This window comes from Bactrocera dorsalis, chromosome 6, assembly GCF_023373825.1.
Source record: "Bactrocera dorsalis isolate Fly_Bdor chromosome 6, ASM2337382v1, whole genome shotgun sequence".
Lineage (NCBI taxonomy): Eukaryota > Metazoa > Arthropoda > Insecta > Diptera > Tephritidae > Bactrocera > Bactrocera dorsalis.
In genome coordinates this window covers 11,815,670-11,836,530 of record NC_064308.1, presented here as the reverse complement: position 1 = coordinate 11,836,530, position 20,861 = coordinate 11,815,670, and the positions used below count along the sequence as shown (strand labels likewise).

Below are 20,861 nucleotides of genomic sequence, written 5' to 3'. Positions count from 1 at the left end.
ATAAATAAGTAATTGAAAAAATATTTTATCTTTTTTTCTAACTGCTTTGACTCAAATATTTTTAGGACGGAACATTTTTTTCTACGGTGTCCGACTTTGGCTTGGAGCCACTGTACAATCTTAGACGCAAATAAGCTAACCAATATTCAGTAAATGATTTAGTCACCGTGAAGAAAACGCAGTTTGGTGGCAGTCTTAAATTGAAGTCAAATTTGGGTTCATACCGAATTACTAAAGTCAAAGCAAAAGTTGGCGTAGCTGAAGGTCCAAGTCAAACGACGACTTGTGCAGAATTTATAAAACCATGTTTCAATTTTTATAATGAAGATGACGACGTAATTGAAGTCGAAAACGATGGAGGGTGTTCAAGTTTTGGTTTTTGAGCGGTACGGAAACCCTTTTTCGCAAGAAGTTTCGAACAATAGACTCCGAACCAGAAAATCCAAAAAATAGATGACGGCAGATCGAGTAGTCGTACGCATGTGACGACGTAAATTATAAGCGAAGCGTTTTACCAAGATAAACTGTTAATTCAATTATTTAATCCTTTTACTTTTTATAAAAAACTATTTTCATTAACTAATAAAACCTTGTGCGTTTTAAACTGTTCTAAAATAATATGAAACCGTAGTAGTTTCATTTTAAAAAGGAAGTTAACATACAAGCGTGTGGGTACAAACCCGACATGTACACCCACTCAAGAAAGTGTCAGGAATTTTTCATTTCCCCTCTCATCTCCTGCTTATATGCAAGACAACTAAAGACAAAGACAAATAGCTGTTTATGTTAGTCCACCTCAGTAGTGTTTGTCGAGTTTTAGAAAAAAATTTTAACGCATTTGTGTTAAATTTTGACAGAACACTCAACAAATATCATTGAGCAAGCACCGTATTTACCTGATTTACTTAGCTTTCTGGCTAATCTTATAACTCAAAGAACCACTCCGAGGAAACCGTTTTGAGTTAATTGAAGATATTAAAACAAATTCGACGCGAGAGCTGAGGTCGATTGACATAAAAAAATGCTGTAAACACACTGGTTGACAGACCGCGCTAGTTTTTAGCATTCTAATTAAGGACTGTTGTACTAATCTAAAATTTCCGATAATTTCTGGACAGAGTGTATATGATCAGTATACCGGGATGAGTTGAAATCCGAGTGACTGTCTGTATCTCCGTCCGGACCGTGCAAACTGTAACTTGAATAAAAATACATATTTTTATTAAATATTATATTTTGATGAAACTAAAAAGTACGAATTCGTAGATGATCATAATTGTACCACTGCCACGCCCACAAAACGCCATTAATAAAAACCTATAAAGTTGCATAGTACTCAGTTATAATAATAGATATAAAACTCTAGTTTGGCAAAGGGAATCGCAGTAACAAGTGAAACCTGTGGGAAAAAACGCTATAAATCAATAAATGTGCCCCCACGCTGGTATGATAGGACTTTAATTGAGCTGGGGTCAACATTTTAGTATCTTGAAACTCGCTTGACCAAATTTAGTACGTCACATATTACATAACGTCATTGCTCTGACGTTTTTATGTTAAAATGTATCGGCGAAAACGGGCTACAGTCACGCGTACTTCCAATATAACACAATTTTGAATTCCATCTGAGTTTTTCATTTCTTTTCGAGTGTAAAAATCAAGAAGTAATTAATATATCAGAATAACACTTTGCACGAATAATGCCTTATGGCCAAAAATTGTCCAAAAACAAAGCAACAAAAAACATAACAAGAAACTGTTCAAGCCCCCAGGTACCAAATATAAGGACCTCAGTGCCTGTAGTTGACTTTTTACTGCAGATATACAAGTATATAAGTCAATGTGTGAGATATTTAATTGAAACTCAGAATTGAAACTGAAAGTATGACTGTGAGCTACAAATGGATACCTGCCAACCACGGCTACCCTCTTGTGTCAAATATTTCAATACAACTACACATTTTTTCTCTATGCACTAACACCAACACACATTTTCGGGTTATTTTTTGTGGTATGATCATATGTATACGTACGTGACGGGTAGAATTTTCGCGCGGCCTGTGGCAAACTACACATGTTTACCCACATGCTACCCACTAATTATCTGGTTTTTTACCCGCTCATGTTAGGCAGGGATGGAATCGAGTCACTTCTTATCTTCTCCTTCTTCTTTACTGGCGTAGACACCGCTTACGCGATTATAGCCGAGTTAACAACAGCACACCAGTCAATTGGATATTCAAAGCGAAGCCAGGTCCTTCTCCACTTGGTTTTTCCAAAGGAGTAGAGGTCTCCCTTTTCCCCTGCTTCCCCGGGAGGTACTGCATCGAATACTTTCAGAGCTGGAGTGGTTTTCATCCATTCGAAAAACAAGACCTAGCCATCGTAGCCACTGTCTTTTAATTCGCTGAACTATGTCAATGTCGTCGGGCAATGGAACGTCTGCTCCATTGTCAACGATTGGGGAATCGGGTTCGCCTTCTCCTGGCGTTGTAATTTCACTTAGAAGTTTTACCTCTATAATTTTAGTATGCTCTGGGCATCGGTCACTAGATCACCTTTGGGGGTTTTACAAGAGTATGCTCCGGTCTTGAAACCTTCAGTTAGCCGCCGCATTTTTTTCGAAGAATTTCCGAGCATTACCCCTGTCGGCCTGCTTTCTTTTTCTGCCTGCAAATGCGTCTCGCTTCGGTATCTATTCCATGCCGCACGTGTTATGGTCGATCTCTCCGCTGCGACATAGCACCCTTCGTCGTACCAGCTGTTTTTTTGCATTTTCCGAAAACCAATGGTTTTGGTTGTAGTTGTACGTAAGGAGTTTGAAATGCCGTCCAACAGTTCCCTTATGTTGTTGACGAGTGCTCTAAGAGAGCAGAAGTACAAGCCGAGTAAAAAATCGTTCGGCCATCTGTTGTGAGTGTAGCTTCTCGACGTCGAACCTTCCTTGTGTTTGGCGGGTGCGAATCTTGGCTGCAACAAGATAGTGGTCCGAGTCGATGTTAGGACCTTGGAGCGTACGCACGTCTGGAACACTGGAAACGTGTCTTCCGTCTATGACAACATGATCGATCTGGTTGGTAGTTTTTCGATCCGGAGAAAGCCAGGTAGCTTGATGAATCTCCTTATGCTGCAATCTAGTACTACAGATAACCATATTTCGGGCCCCGGCGATGTCGGTCAGCTTCAACCCATTTGGGGATATTTCCTTGTGGAGGCTAAATTTACCGACCGTAGTGCCAAAGATACCTTCTTTGCCCACCCTGGCGTTAAAGTCGCCAAGCACGATTTGACAACGTGGCGGGGGCATCTCTCATAAGTGCGCTCCAAGCGCTCATAAAAGTCATCTTTGGTCACATCGTCCTTCTCTTCCGTCGGGGCGTTTGCCCAAATCAGCGATATGGTGAAGAACCTCGGTTTTATGCGGATTGTGGCTAGACGTTCATTCACCGAAGTGAATGATAGTACTCGTCGACGGAGTCTCTCCCACCACGAATCCCACATGAAACTTGCGCTCCTTTATATGGCCACTGTAGTAAATGCCACAAGGACCTACTCGTCTCTGTCCTTGTCCTGTCCATCGCATTTCTTGGACGGCGGTGATGTCAACCTTTACTTTCACGAGGACATCAACCAGCTGCGCAGCGGCGCCTTCCCAATTAAGGGACCGGACATTCCAGGGGCATGCCCTCAATTCGTAGTCCTTAATTTGTTTTCCATGGTCGTCATCAGAAGGGGAGTCTCTCATTCGAGGCTGGTTGTTACTATTCGCTGGGGGTGTTTTTTTACGTAACAGGTCCCAAACCCAGCGCACAACCCTATGTAGGGAATTTTTCACCTTCTCACCTTAGCTCGCCTTCAAACGGATGTTCTTAGGCTACCCAGATGATACTTGTTCAAAGACCGGAAGTCGTGAGTTACTTGAGTCTTACATAAAAGAATCGTTTCTGGCCACTTCCAAGGGAATGGCGATCAGAGAACTTTCCTCACTTGCGTGAACTTCTACACATGGCTCCATCCTCCGATACAGAGGATTTAGATACAGATTATATTATTTTTTTTTTGGTTTTTTACATATGTTTTGTTTGCTTAGATACATTTGCTTTGTTTTAAGATAAGGTTGTTGTGGTATTTAAACTCAAGGTTGTTTTGATGTTTGTTTGTTGCAGTGATAGTGCACTTCAATTGTTCCTTGTTCTAATTGTACCAATTGTTCAAGGATTTTTTGGCGCATTCTATTTACTGAAACAAAGGTTGTTTTGTTGTTTGTTACTATTATAAGGAATACGTTCCTCAACTCTTGCACTTATTGCATTTTCACCACTAGCAAGTGCCTTGTGTTGGCAGGTCGGCAGCGCTGGCTGTGTCAGTTACTAGATGAAGTCACATCGTGCGGGACCGTATTTGATGGAGTCGCCTCATGTGTAGTTAGTGTAGCAACTTTAAGCGTCTGGGCATCGGAAGATTTGTTGCTTCTTGTGAACGGACTACAATCCTACTTGTTCCCAGAGATGGTATTTGCTGCTTTAGGTTTAGCTGACATTTCTTAGCTATTCCTATAGCAGTCCACTAGTGTAACTGATGCTCGGAAATTTCTCAGTCAGGATTTGCTCTTTGAGTGGATTGTGGGATCTAAGCCGGTATCTAAAGGGAAAGCTCATAAAATGCGCTCTTCGCTATTTCCCTATTACGCAAACTTTCTCACAAATAAATAAATACTTATAAACTGTTTAACACTCACCGCTTTTATGGCTTTATTATGCTCAATTTTTTGTTTAACTTGAGCTGATGTGGGCACTGTGTATGTTTCCGCGCGAGTTAATTTTCACATTGAGTAAAAATGAGTCAAAAGAATATATTCTGAGCTGCACCGAAATGTGTACTCTTTATTTATACTCTTAAGATTAACTTATTACATGGCTCTTGCTTCTATTTATACTAACTAGTATGTTTACTTATTACTAGTTGTTAATTTGTTTAGATATAATACCATATATTGTTTGTTTAGGTTTGCTTACATAAGTCTTAGTGCTACTTTTACTACGAGTATTGATATGCCGGTTGTTTACTAGTAAATGACTCTTTAGGTTGTTATTGTTTGTTGTACTGATAGTGCATTTCTATTGTTCCAAATCAGTGTTGTTTTGAAGCATTCTGTTTACTGCAACAAAAGGTTGTTTTGAAGTTTGTTACTATTAAAAAGAAGACGTCCCTTAACTCGCGCTTAGGAAATAATTTTGGATTATTTCCTATCGTACATGGTACCAGAAAAGTACGTAACGACACTAACTCACTTGACTTTGTCTTTGTCTACGTAAACATTTGTTTATACAAATGTGTACTTTCTTGTGGAATGTATACCTACTTGCATGTAGCAATAGTGAGTTTTACATTCAAACATTGGTTATGCAAAAGGAGTATTTATATTTTTTTCTTTTTTTCTCACGATAAATTCGACGTGAACCGATGTCGACATTTTAGTAAATGGGTCAAACCACGACAAGTGGTCCATGAAAATTCTCCGATTTGGAAAATTAGCAGTTCATTAAGAAGGGGAACTCGGGATATAAGTATTTCGTCAAAATTCTTTTTTTTTTGTTAAAGATATTGAAGGTTGAAATTTAGAGGACGATAAAATTGTAAAATTATTTGCTCATAAACTACTGGAGATAAATCGATGAAATTTTGTGACCTACTCGCCTCAGTTCTTGTCCCGTCTATCGCATTTCTTGAATGGCGGTGATGTCAGCCTTTATTTTCACGAGAACATCGACCAGCTGGTCAGCGGGACCTTCGCAATTAAGGGACCGGACATTCCAGGTACATGCCATCAAATCGTAGTTCTTATTTCGTTTGCCATGGTCGCCATCAAAAGTGGGGTCTCTCATCCGAAGCAGTTTGTATATTTTCATTGGGTGCGTTTCTTACGTGGCGGGTCCCAAACCCAGCGCACAAACCCTGTGTATTTCGCCTTCTCACTTTAGCTCGCCTTCACACGGGTGTTCTTAGGCTACCCAGACGATACTTGGTCAAAGGCCGGAAGTCGTGAGCTGCTTGAGTCATATGTAAAAGAATCGTTTCAGGCCACTCCCAAGTGAATGGCGATCAGAGAACTTTCCCCACTTGCGTGAACTACACATCACATCCTCCAATAATAATGATAATAGTTATTCTGTGCATTAAAAATGGATTAAATCGGTTGAATACTTCCTTGAGGCCCCATATATCTAATATAAAGATTTTCGAAATTCCAAGTCTTTACGCTGCATATATCGTCCAATTTTTAATTTATCTCAATAAATAATATCAGGATATTCCAACATCCGGTTGAATTTATGATTGTATTCGAGGTACATCTAAAAAATCTGATTAGAGTATATGTATATACAAAATTGTTTAGATTCCAAAGATCTGGTTGACGTTTTATATTTAAAGTTTTTTTTCTGGCTTTGATTATAGTAATTTGAAAGAGTTCGGTTGCACCCGAACATAGCCCTCCTTACTTGGTTCGGATTGATTTTGAAATTTAATGTTATAGAATTTACAATAGTAATTTCACTAAACCTTTCTAAATTAGATGCGAAACCATAATGGCTTACCGGAACGTGGTTCCTGGTCATCAAAACTTGACTTCATATTATCTGTTGTGGGTCTTGCTATCGGACTGGGAAATGTTTGGCGGTTTCCATATCTATGCTACAAAAATGGGGGAGGGGCCTTCCTTATACCATATTTCTTGACTCTAATATTGGCTGGGATACCAATGTTTTTTATGGAATTAGCGCTGGGACAAATGCTAACAATCGGAGGTCTGGGGGTTTTTAAAATTGCTCCCATATTTAAAGGTAAGCCCGTTTTTATTTTTAACTTAAGTGAAAAAAGTTCTCAAATAAGGGGAAATATTAAGTTTATACTGGTTTGCATTTACATATAAACAGAAAATAAAAGATACGTAAGTGAAAATTTTCAAAAATTTTTTCGAACTATTATTTTATTACATATTTATTGCTTTTCCTCTCCACCTGTAAGATTGCAATGAAGCACATTTTAATCCATATATTGTATAAAAATTTAAATCAACATTTTTGATATAATTTAGAAAAAAATAAATATAATATATAAAAATCAAGAACAATTGAGGCACAAAAAAAATATTCAAAACATTATACTAATTATACTATAATAAACAATATTTACAAAATATTCCAAATGATTATATTTCCACTACATTTTTGAAATAATGCACGCGAAAATCTGATCCTCTGGCAAGTAGGACCAAGATGTTGTGTTATGTATAAATATCTTCGTCGGGTGGTTTTAATACATGGAATTTACTCTACGAGTATTGTTTTTCTGAATTGGAGAAAAAATCTTCTTAAGTAATACTATCATCGAATCTTGGCATAGGCATTAAACAATTAAAAAATGCCGCTTAAAATATTTAGAATGCAAGTAACAGCAAAAATGGACAGAAAAAGTTTTACGTAGAAAGCTGTTTTTATCTATCTCCACATTTACCTTTTGAACATTTAATAATGTGACTACGTTAATTTAAGCTGTTTTCATCTATATCCACATTTACCTTTTGAACATTTTATAGTGTAACTACGTAAATTTAATCTTTAAGAATTTAAATAATGGAAACATATTTGAAAAAGTACGAAAATCATACCTAAAGTTGTAAATTTTATAATATAACACGGCAACACACCATACAAGAATTGAACCTATTTTATTTTTTAGTAGTAGAATATCATTAGGCAATCCGAATGCCAAACTTTTGCCATTAGTTTCCTCGCTATATTGGATTGGTTACTTGAAAGTTTAACCAACTTTGTATAATCAACAAGTCACAATCACCCATACATATTACTCTACAAAGGCTTCTTCGAAATTTAAGAAAGGACTAGCGATAGGTATTCGTAGAAAGACTGTATAGTCTTGCTATGTCACAAAAAATTCTACTCTTTGTTGGTATTGTCTGTGATTCTTAAATTTGCTCTTTAAAAATACCTCTCCACTTAGCGGATTCCAATGTAGGCCTAAAACGGTAGCGTTGGAGTCAAATAGCCCAGTTTTGGTTTCTTTGTTTTGGATGCTGTTACATTAAGCGACATAGCGCATTTGAAGTTTCGACACCTTGAGAAAAACTTGCAACGCCCAACGTTTTTTGCAACCCTCCAAACAGTTGTTACAGTCAATTTCCGGAGTAGCCGCAGTGATTCACGTTTAATGTCTCCAAACGGTTTCCCGGAGCGATCGTTTGAGTTGACTGAATAGCCAGAAGTCACACGGAACTAAATCAGGCGAACACGATGGTTGCGGCACGATATTGGTTTTCAAATTTGGTGAAAAATTCACGAAGAATCAAGGCAGTAAGCCACGGTGCATTATCGTTTTGCAAAAACTAAGAGTTATCGGCCTATAATTCCGGCCCCTTTTTACGAATAGTATTCCTTGTTGACAGCTTGACCCGTCGAAAGGATTTCAAAATTCACCACACGCCGATAGTCGAAAAAACAGTCAACATAACCTTCATTTTTGACCTGCTTTGGTGTGATTTTTTCGGCTTCGGCTCACCTATGTCGCGATGGTCGACCGACTGATCGTCTCTTTCCGGGTCGTAAGCATAGATATTTTGATTCCGCACACAAAATGTAATGGAACTTCCTTGTTGAATAATTTCCTCCATCATTGTCAGAAAGACAAATATATACTGAACACCAATGATTATTTTGATGTGACATTTGGCACAGATGCCACTGACAGTCATACATACCTTGAAAAAATATTTCGACGAATGGGTTTTCACGTTAAAGTTAAATTACGACATGTTACTATTTTTACCCACAGTAGTGCACCGACGTAAAGAATTGGTTAACGAAAATCGGAGCCTGTAAGGTGCTTCAAGTTTGAAGTGTTCTAGTCGTGATAAGTTATAGGATATAGACTTGAAATTGAATCGAAAATGCTAAGATATATCAATCGCAACGTTGTAGAACATTCAATATTAGTGGCGCCTTAACCTTTTACGTGTATCGCGCGGTCCTCTACGAATGTTCAAGTGGAATTTACACATAGATAGGGAAGTCCACCGGAAAAAATCAATATGACATAAACCATGGCAATTGTGCTTCCTTCCATGGTGATTAGTATGAAACCCTCTGTTGTCACAATCAAGATGTTGAGGTGGAAGATGATGATGATGTGCACCTTTAATTGCTATATTACTTATATTATATTGAAAACGTAGATTACTGTAAATAATGAATATGTCACAGTTTGACAGGATATGTTATGGCTGTCGAACCGCTTTTTCATATTAATTTTCGCGGAGATTATCCTGATCGCCATTTCACAGAAATTTCTCTGGCTGTCTCAGATGTTATAGTTTTGATAAGGTTAGTGCCTTCATTCTGAGGAAACGCAGTTGAGAGTAAAACGTGGAGGGGACTTTGCTGCTGAGGTTTCGTGCTATGTCATAGACTTACGCATATTAGTAAATTATGGAATATATTGAAGATAAGCCGAATGCTTAAGAGAGTGATCCGTCTTTGGTGGTTGGTTTTTCCGAATTTTTCAAAGACAACTGGCAGACAGAATTTACAGTTCTTAGGGGTATGGTTACGACATACCCAGTTTTTCCAATTTTTTTTTTTGCTTGACTGCTGTTTATTGTACTTTTGGGTTCCTACGTAAGTCCTTTATTCACGATATTGTAGACGTGTTTTAAATCACCGCTGTCGTATTTTTTTATCATTCCTCTAAACCAATCGACACAAATAGTTGATAACTTGGTTATGTATGAAGGAGGACAATTTCGTTATCATCCAATTATTTTACCTCTATACTTAATGTTTTTCAATATATCTTTATTTATTGAATGTGCTTGGTAAAGTCTAACATTAAGTAATCAAATCTTAAATCAATTTAAAACAACAGAACCTTAAGAATGTGGTCGAGCTTTTTTGGTAGAACATTGCTCTCTAGTAGGCTGGAAGCTCACTTCTTTTTAAACGTGTTTGATTGCATGAGTTTACCAAGGTATTAGCCAATCGGTTTGGATATTCGCGAAATATTGAAACACATCTCATTCTGCTGCCCTCTATCTCCTTATTTACCATAGGAATATCAAGATTTTTATAAACGTTTTCGTTACGCATGTACAATGCTGGTCCCGTGATTATTCTAAGCATTTTATATTGGAACCTTTGTATTATATCAATGTTAGTTGCACAGGTTGTACCCCTTAGTTGAATGCCATACATCCAAATTGGCTTTATGAGCGCATTATATAAAAGAACTTTGTTGTTTAGACTAAGTTTGGAGTTTTTGTTTAAAAGCCAATTTAAATTTGCAGCTCTTATCTTCATGCAAGTTATTTTACTCGCTATATGTTTTCGCCACGTGATCCTTCGATCCAGGTGAATCCCAAGGAAAGTTACTTCATTCGCTTGGGGTACTAGGACATTGTTTATTTGAACTGTCTGACACGTTTTTGCTCTTAGCGAGAATGTAACATGTAATGTGGATGTCGATACATTAATAGCTGTTGGAATATCTGCTGTAAATATTATGTACAGAGCTGGGCCTAGCACGCTACTCTGGGGTACACCAGCCCTTATTACTCGATTTTTTGATATGAAGTCTGCTCTTTAACTATAAATTTTATGTTTCATTTTGATTTTCCTTAAAAGATCTTCATACTAGACCTTAACGATCGCCTGTGCTACATCTTCAAAAATAGCTGAACAGTAATCTCTGTGCTAAGTGCCATGTTTAGCACGAAAACTGAATCGGTGTGTTATTACATTATTATCGTGGAAGAAAGCAGTCATCATTGATAATAACACTTTTTCAAATATTTTAGAAATAAAGGGTAAGAGACTTATTTGTCTGTAGGAAGACGGCTGTGTTAAGTCTATCCCAGGTTTATCTATCATGAAGATCTAATACTTTTTCCACGAAATTTAATATAGCAATATTTGGTAACTCAATTAGCATTTTTAGAGTAATATGTATTATTATATCCTGATGCTTTTTTCGGATTTAGCTCTTTAAGGGGCTATACCAGAGTGATACTTTCAAAAAAAAAAGGATTTTTTAATTTGCTTTTTCAATAGCTTATATTCCCATAAATATCCTGTGAAATCGGGAAGGTCGTATCTTAAATAGTTTTTGGATGGCAGCGTTCAAAAGGGCGACCGCTCAGAGGTGCAAACATATATCATTGAAACTTTTAACGGATTTTTTTCGAAACGAAATTTTTCAAAATTGCTCAACGAGAAATTGACCGATCGACTTCAAATGAGTGTTTTTGAATACATTTACTATAAAATGACCTATGATTTTTTGATTGGTTGAAAATTGTCAATTTGGCATTAAAAAAACGACAACTTTTTACCTAAAAATACTATTTTTTTTTAATTACGCCATTTTGTTAATTTTTAATATTTTTCAAAGATCGTAGGTCATTGTATAAGAAATTTTAAAATTGTTTTGTTTCAGCTACTTATTCGGCCGGAATCCATAACTTCGTTACTTTTCAACATTTTTGTGAAAAAAAAATCTTAAAATATAACTGAAAATATACCTTACATAAGTTCGAAATATTCAATCGCGTTCTTTCACTTAAAAAAAAATTAGAAAAATCGCCTAATTTTTCATGCATCACACTGGCATAGCCCCTTATTGATTCTAGTAACTTCAGAAGTAGAAGTTCTAATAGACACAAGCGTCTCGTTAGCGGTGTTGGAAAAGTTGGCAACTTAAAGTTGTTCTTTGGCAATTAGGTTAAAATACCTCACTACGTGATTTGCAAAGCAATTTGCCTTTTCCTCAATACTACGTGCGAAATTACCATTTAACTGCTATGCCTTAGAAGTCCAGTAGATTCCCTGGTGGCTTAAAAGACTTTTGGGCTTTCCAAAGGGAGTTATGCTTGCTATAATTTGGACACAGTTTCTTTATATAATATACAGTGTTGTATTTTTCCTCGCGTTTATGCACTTTTTTGACTTGCGTACAGCAGATTTCAGTTGAAGCAGAGTTGAAGGGAAGTCACTTAACTGCGATCTATCTATATTTTTGACTACACAAATTCTATTGAGTCTGGGATAGAAATCCCTGGGCCAGTATGTCAGCTAACCAGACGTGAGTCCCTGTACGTGTGCTTTGTCTTCTAACCTCCACCTGCTAGAAATCTGTGACCTAGCGTTCCAAAAAGTTTTGCGTAACTGTGTAGTGGCATGAGATTCTAGAGCATACTGGTTTAACCGATATCTAACCAACACTGCCGTGCCACCATGCGCTTTTCCATCAAGATGATTTGTAACATAGAGTCTAAATCCCGGTAATATTGAAACTCTTTTTATTTGTAGATCAGTTTCTGATGTAAGCATTACATCTATATTTTTTTCAGACAGAAATCTAATAATCTCTAATTTATGTTGGTTAACACCGTTAGCATTCCATATACAGATATTTTTTACGCTCATTTCTTACTTAAAAAATTTTGCAGCATTTGATTTTGTGATTTTATTATATCTTGGATCATGTTCTGCATGGCAGACATAAATTGTGTCATACCTCCATTTAGGGGATTTGGGGCAGTTGCATTTGTACAGTGTTGTCGGGGCTTAGTAATGACGAAACGAATTAAACGGGACACTTCTTCCTGTCATGCACGTTTTAATGTAAGATGTTAATTTTAAGAATTATAATTTGGATTGGATTTTGATTTAATTCAATTAACTAATTAAGTGAAAAGTGTTAAAAAAACGTCTTTTATCAGTTGTTGTTCACTTCACAAAAAGTGTATGCGGAAAATTTTAGTTGAACACAAAAAAAAATAAAAGCCAAAAATGATATAAAAGTTAGTTATTACTAAAAATTCCAAAAAAGGAAAAAAAATTCCTATCCTACAACTTACATATATAGATTTAAAAAGAAATATATATTTAGATTCAATATAAAATAAAAGCAAATTTAGCTAACGAACTATAGTAAAATTCTATAAAGTCATCCTTATAATAAAATAAAATACAATTATAAATAAAAATTATAATATTGTGTTGAAAATCAATATAAGATAACACCACACAAAAAAAAAAAACTTCTAGTCATTAAAATAAAATTCAAACTAAATATCTTTGCGATTCACCACATTCGGGGGGATCCTTCCGGTTCTTATAATAAAGACCAATATACCAAAAAACAAAACAAATTAATAAAATAAAAATATATAATCAAATAAATAATCAAAATGGCTAACCCAAGCAACCTTATTTGTCCACCACTAATAAATATCCCATCCGTACCCTCCCCTGCTAACACACCAATTATAGAACAAGTAAACGCAACACCAGAATTAGAAGCTCTGATTAGAAGAATAGTGAGAAATGTATGCCTCACCGAGGGCAGCAGGCAAACTAAACATAACGCACTTACATAACTGTACAGATGAAGTAATTAATAGCGAATATAGGCAAAATATTGATGAACTAGACAAGGTTCCTGATGTAGTTCGCTGCCTCAGAAAATTTTTGGGAAAACCAATCGAATGCAGCTCTTGGAAGAAGAGCGTTGATAGAATTTTTAAGTTGTATGAACCTATCAGAGGAACAGCTAAATATTTTAGTGTTATAAATTCCATAAAAAATAAAATAACGGGAACTGCTGATAATGTTTTGGAGTCGTATAATACTCCGCTAAACTGGAACAGCATTTCACGTTGTTTGACTCTGCATTATGCAGATAAGCGAGATCTCGGCACACTTAAGTACCAAATGATTACTCTCGTTCAAGGCAACAAAACGGGTGAACAATTTTATCAAACCATTTGTTTCTTATTTTGAATAAAATTTCGTGTACAGATATCGGCAGTGAATCCATGAACGTCCTAATAGGCACTACCGTGATAAGGCTTTAGATATTTTTGTTAGAGGATTAAAGGTGACCTACCGCGATTATTGGGAATGAAAGAACCAGTAGACCTACCAAAGGCTTTATATCTATGTAAAAAATTAGAGAATCAAAACTATAAATAAACATGCTAGTAACATTGGAAAAAGGCTAAACACAAGCTCACCACCACCTTTCTCCTAAAGTTCACACCCCAAAACATTTAACCAATATCGAGATTATCCTCAACCATTTCACTCGCCACAAATACCTTAAAGTGTATTCTAACCAAGCAGAACCATCGCAACCTATGGATATAGATCCAAGTCTAATGTTAGCTATGCGAACAAACGTATTGCTCCTAAATACGCAGGGAAAAGGCCAACAAGTGGATTTTCCAATAATCAAAATCCACCAGAACTACAAAGAAATTTTCACATCAATAGTTCAGAAATCGAAAACGAAGAACATAATTATGAACAGACATTAATTGAATACACGAACAAAACAAATTTTATAAACGAGACATTTCCTAACGAATCTGAAGACTTTACAGACATACGTTTTTTTAGACTAAGTAATTCATCACTACCATATTTCGAGTGCAAAATAAATAGCGGTGAATTGCTCAAATTCCTTATCAATACTGGCTCGAAAAGAAATTACATTCAACCAAAACATGTTTAAAAACCCATAAAAAACCCTAATAAAAATATATTCTACGTAAATTCAATAGCAGGTAATGTTAAGATAACTCACCATACAATGGAAAATTTATTTAAACTTTCTTTTTTTTGATAGCCCAAGGGAACTATCCGCCATCATTCATACAAAAGAAAATTACACTAGCCTACAATCATTTTTTTCATACTGTCCGGCTTTTATCGTCGTTTCATGAAAGATTACGCCAAATTGACGAAACCCTTGACATCCCTTTTAAGGGGGAGGAAAGACATATATCCAAAAGACTTTCTAGTAGAAAACACATTAATATTTATGAAGAAGCCATTGATGCATTCCAAAAGGTAAAATATTCTCTATTGTCAGAAGACGTTATGCTATCTTATCCCGATTGTAATAATGAATTTCACTTAACGACGAACGCATCAAAATACGCTACGGGCGCAGTATTAACACAAGAAAATAGACCCATTATATTCATTTTTAGAACCCTTAGTATAACAAAGGAAGCATATGCCTCAAAGGAGAGAGAAATGCTAGCTATTATTTGGGCTCTGAAATGCCTTCAAAACTACCTGTACGGGACTGCCAAAGTAGAGATCTTTAGCATCAGCCATTAACATACGCCTTATCTAACAAAAATTCTAATTCTAAAACAGTGGTCGGCATGAGAGGATCTGTTACTGTGTTGGTGAGCACTAAAAAAAAGTAGCCCAGTGAGAAATTGAAATTAAAATTAAGCAAATTTTATGAGCAAAATTATAAAATAAAGACATTTTCGTTCTTTTTCATCTAAATAATTATTAGTATAATGGAAATTAACAAAATGTCTTTAAGGATTTCCCTATTATCTTTAAAAGACTTGGAACATAAAAGGCATTGCATGGCACCAAAGGCTTTTAGAATCATAAAATATTTCTCGCAGGGCATATTTGGTTTTGCGCTATAGTCTTACATGATGTTAATTCGTTGCTGGCTCGACAACGACTGAACGATAGAGCGTAAGTGTACGTGTGAAGTTAGTTTGCACAATTGTGCTAAGAAATGCCGACCACTGTTCTAAAAAGAAGCGATCGAAACCAATTTTAGAATTATACCATTACGAACTACAATACAAACCCGGAACTATGAATAAAGTTGCAGATGATCTCGTCCACCCGACTAAAGCTCCTCACAGAATTTAATACCATTTGCTAATGTCCCGCTTAACGTCAAACCAAACTATTCCCAATGTAGGAAATAATACTGACTATAAGTTTGAAATTCCATTGCCTACCTATCATTGTCACACAGTTTCAACGAAGGAAAATTAACCAATATCCTTAAATCATATTTCAACCCATCGGTCACTAATGGCCTACTGACAGACGAAGGAACACTGTATAATACAAAAGATTTATGCCCATCGTTTCAAAAGATACAAAATACAGTTCACTAGAAAATTAGTAAGAGATTTAACAAATTCAGCCGATCAAAATAAAGTAATTATTAATGAACACAGTCGTGCCGAAGAAAACAAGTTGCAAATTCTAGAAAAGTTATATTTTCCATAAATGAGATCCAAGGGTAAAAAAATCTTAAAACAATGCAGAACGTGTAAGCTTAATAAATACGACCGTCACGCTCATAAACACGACATTCAAAGCACACCAATACCTGAGTACCCCGGACACATTGTTCATATCGATATCTACCACACAAACAAACAGTTCATTCTTACCGCCATAGATAAATTTTCGAAATATGCTATTATACTCGTATAACTAATTAAATCATGAGCGGTAGAAGATTTGAAACAACCTCTTAGACCAGTGCGCTGGCTAAGGGTGCAAAGTGCCCAAGTCCATTTTTTGAAATTTTTCAGGAGAGACGAAAAACATTTTAAATATTATTTTTGTTAATATTTTTTAAAGCTGTATAACACAATGTCTTTTTATATTCGTAATTGATGACTCAAATACAATTTTAATTTGAAATAAGCATAAGATACTTGTTTATGCCTATTTTTGGGACTTAGCCCATTTTCTGCAACAGAGTTTTTTTTTTGTATGGGACTTAGCTCTTTTTATTGTTAAACACTTTTGTATTTTCTCTTCGCCTGAAAAGACAAAACAAGTTTTATTTAAAGTTCATATAAACTTTAATTGTTTAATCAAGTTTAATTATATTTCACTTTCTTTTTTAAATTTTTTAAAACTAAAAAAAAAAATAAATATCTTAAATATACAAAAATCAGTCATATGTTCCAGTTATCAAAATCTTAAACACTAATTATTCAAAATAAACACAATTCATTCGTGTGGCAACTCGTCGTAAAATTTATGGTAGTCTTTTGGCAATGTTACTTTTAAAGATTGTAAGTCTTCATATTTCCTTTTTGAAATAGGCCTTTTTTCATGGTAAGGCTGATCCAGGTTGTACCACAGTAATGGAGCTAAATGCATACATTTGCGCTGTGGAAGAATTTTCCATTCATGTGGAAATCTTAATTTAAAAAATATTTCTCCATCTGGAGTATACTTCAGTGCTCGAATATCTGTCACTTTCGAATCACCTGTACCACGACCAGGACGTATGGTTTTAAAAAACGATACATTTTTAAACGATTTGAAAAATGTATGATCTAAATAGGTCACATCATATGGTTCTGGTTTCTTCCGCGCACCTTTACACAAACCAATATAGTCGGCTGGTACATAAATGTCTTTATTTTTTAATGCACGTTCAACTACAGAATGTACGCTATCAGCTTCCATTTGCGTATGACCTATTTCAAGTATTTTTTGCTCAATCGTAATTTTATTATTTATCGATGTATTAAGCAAAGCGTTTGACATAGTACAATTACGGTTTTGATATGTACACCCGTCACTGTAAAAAATAATGTTAACCGGGTTATTTTTGTTTTCCAAATTATGCAGAATATTTTTTTCAATGAAATAAGTCCAAATACTAGCGAATTCATCAGCAGTTAATCCGCCTTCGACCTCGTGCCATAAAAAGCAGTACGCTTTTTGATTTTTCAAATTATAAAATACTAAGTTATGAACTTGCAACTTAGAGCGGTAATAAAATGTACTAACATTTGATTTCGGTGACATTAAAACAGCTTGAAGATCAACTGTAAATACGAATTGCGCGGTATTTTTATCTTTGGTTTTTTCTTCTCTGGCTTCTTTCTTCTTTTCCTGATGGAGTAAGTAATCTTCCTCTGAAATATTTCCGACACGATAACGCGCGCAAATATCGCACTGATCTTTTCTCGGCGCATACAAAGATAATTTTTTGTTTTCAAAAATGTCATTAAAAACTGTCATAGAAAGAGGTTGCTTTTCGTGTTCAGTACACCAATTATTTTTATAGAAATCATAAAGCTTTGTTTTAGACTGCCATTCTGATAACAGATATTTTTTTGTGGTTGTAGCTCGACAATAATGAGATTCTGTGGCTGGAAGACTGTCGAAAAACATACTTAGTTCTTGCTGCTGTACACTTTGGGTAGCCATTCCTCGGTTGTGTTTGTTTGAATTGGATACAGAAAAGGGCGTTTTCAACCATTTCAAAACAGTTTTTCCGCTTATGCCCAATGTGTTTAAGAAGAGAGTGCGACACACACGCAAAATTGTATTATTGGCTTTAAGGTGATACTGCAGTGTTTGACTTCTCTTGGATGCGTTTTCTATGCGACGATTTCGAGGTCTTTTAGTTTGAATACACTCTATCAAAGTATTAACGTAATTTTTTTTTTGTTTCCAACACATTTTCCAAAATTCCTTAAATATTTGATCTCTACATGATTCTGACAGTTGTGCGCATTTCATGATTGCAGTCTCACCTTTGTCCAAACAATTACATCTTTGTTTGAGAGTTCTAGCGTCTCTGATGTTATTGTATTGCCAAACGTTACCTGTTTTTTTTTTGCCGAGGTATTTTTTACCACTTTGGCGAAGGACTTTATTTTTTTCAGAAAAGGAGGAACTGGATTTTGTTTTTAATCTTCGTTTACGTGTTTTACTCTGCTCTGGTAACTCAAATGAATTGTCTGAACTGCTGTTAAAACCATAAGGCACTAGTCCTACAACACCATCATCTGCTTCAATTCCAAAATCAGGGCACTCTACTGCTTTCGGTTGAATATTATAATTTTTATCAGCACACATTATCTGATATAATAACAATAATTAAACTTTAAATATTAAGAAAAAATAAGTAACCGTATTCACCTTCCACTTATGAGCAATTTTATAAAACAAATAAACAAACTTTACTGAATGTTGCGCCAAATTCCTATGAAACAGCTGATGCTGTGTACGTTCAGTGGACTTAGCGCGCGCTTTTTTGACAACTACGGACTTAAGACTTTTGCTTACCAACACTATACAACTTAAAAAAAAAAAAAAATCCCTTTTTTTGTTTTTTAACCCATGTATTTTCGAATTATCTTTCGAACTGCATCAAAATCTCATTTTTGGGAAAAATGGACTTAGGCACTTTGCACCCTTAGCCAGCGAGTGGTCGGCATGAGAGGATCTGTCACTGTGTTGGTGAGCACGAAAATAAAGTAGCCCAGTAAGAAATTGGAATTAAAATTAAGCAATTTTTATTATTAATTATTAGTATAATGAAAATTAACAAATTGTCTGTTGAGGATATATTCCCTATTATCTTTAAAAGACTTGGAACATAAAAGGCATTGCATGGCATCAAAGGCATTTAGAATAATAACATATTTCTCGCAGGGTATATTTGGTTTTGCGCTATAGTGTTGCGTGATGTTAATTCGTTGCTGGCTCAACAACGACTTAACGATAGAGCGTAAGCGTACGTGTGAAGTTAGTTTGCACAATTGTGCTAAGAAATGCCGACCACTGTCTTAGACACATCATAATTTCATTAGGAATACCAAAAGTTATTATTTTCGATAATGGAAAATCATTTAATTCCAGTCCAATCACATTCAAGGTAAAAAAAGACTTGTTTTGTGAATTTATTTCTCAAATCTGGATTGAGCAATTTTATTGGGACATTATAGAGCACACTTTTGACAATGTAAGGTAATTTTTTCATGCAGAAATGTTGAGGCATAGGCCGGTAACAGTGCTTTCCCCAGAATGTCTTGAGAAAAAACACTTTGCGGTGTTCACCATAACTCGGCTGGAAATTATACAAAAAAAAAAACCAAGAAAAATTAGTTAAACTATAATCAAATCTTCCCCCCAACGTTCTATTTTTTTTTTGCATTCAAAAATTTTTGGGGCCATCTAAAGTGTAAAATGTTATTTTCCATTAAAAATTCCGCCATTTTGTGTGTGGAAAACACTCTTAATGAAAAAAAAATTAATAAACGTTGGGGGGCGGTATTTTATATGTTAAAAATGTTTGAAATGAATCGATCAAGTAGTTTTGAAATGACAGTGAACACGGACTTTGAAAAAGTAGTTTTGAGAGAAACGCGTCGGCAGCTACACTTCTATCCCGACCTCCCTCAGCTTAACAGCTAATTCTAACCAGTTAAAGCGTTAAAGGCCAGGAGACTAATAATACGATACCTCTAAGAATATTACTTCTATCGACTTATAATTTTAAGGACATATTTTTGAAATGTTAAACAATAAGATAAGACAAAAAAAATCGATTTTTAGAAAGCGAAGCGCTCAGCCGCCGCTTAAAATAAGCTTAGATTTAGGCTTCACTTTTAATTCGGCTGTTCACTTCGTTAGTTGGATATCACTCCAAAAATATAAAAAGTAAAATTAAATACGTGTACAAAGCTCGGTGTTTTTATTTTTAACTCCAGAGTTTAAGTTTAGAATTATGCGAAGAAGCTCTGTTTTTTTTATTTTCAACTGCGTAGCGGAAATAAAGAACAAAGAAGCTTGGTTTTTGTATTTTTAACTCCGCAGCTTACAATAAAACTTGAGACGAGGACATAAAAATCGAGCATCATCAAGCGTCAAGATTTCATAAATAAGTAAACCAAGTTAGTAATGAACAAAGTTAAAAATGCGGAACAAAACAAAATAAAAACGGAATGGGAATAAATAAACCTAAATAAAAGAGGTAACAACAGTAGCAGCAACAATAATAAAAACAACATCATCAACAGCGGCAGCGGCGTCAACAACAGCAGCAATAGCAGCAGGGCCTGAGGTCACAATTACGGCAACAAAAGCAACAGCACCAGCGGCAGCAGTTGCAGGGACAACAACCTCAACAGCAACAACAATAGCAGCAGTAACAGCAATCACAATTACAACATCAGTGGCGGCAACAAAACCAAC

The 20,861-nt window shown here is 35.5% G+C and overlaps 1 protein-coding gene across 7 annotated transcripts in view; it reads left to right on the top strand.

Moving 5' to 3' along the window:
- Window positions 1-20,861, top strand: part of LOC115066076 (sodium- and chloride-dependent GABA transporter 1) — a 373,293-nt gene that overhangs the window by 84,791 nt on the left and 267,641 nt on the right. For 6 of the 7 annotated variants that reach the window (XM_049459653.1, XM_049459651.1, XM_049459648.1 and 3 more), the window contains one exon: window positions 6,575-6,842. The exons of the other annotated variant lie outside the window; for it this stretch is intronic. In XM_049459653.1, coding sequence (XP_049315610.1) covers window positions 6,575-6,842 — 268 coding nt within the window. The remainder of the gene's footprint in view (window positions 1-6,574; window positions 6,843-20,861) is intronic. 7 annotated transcript variants of the gene reach the window in all.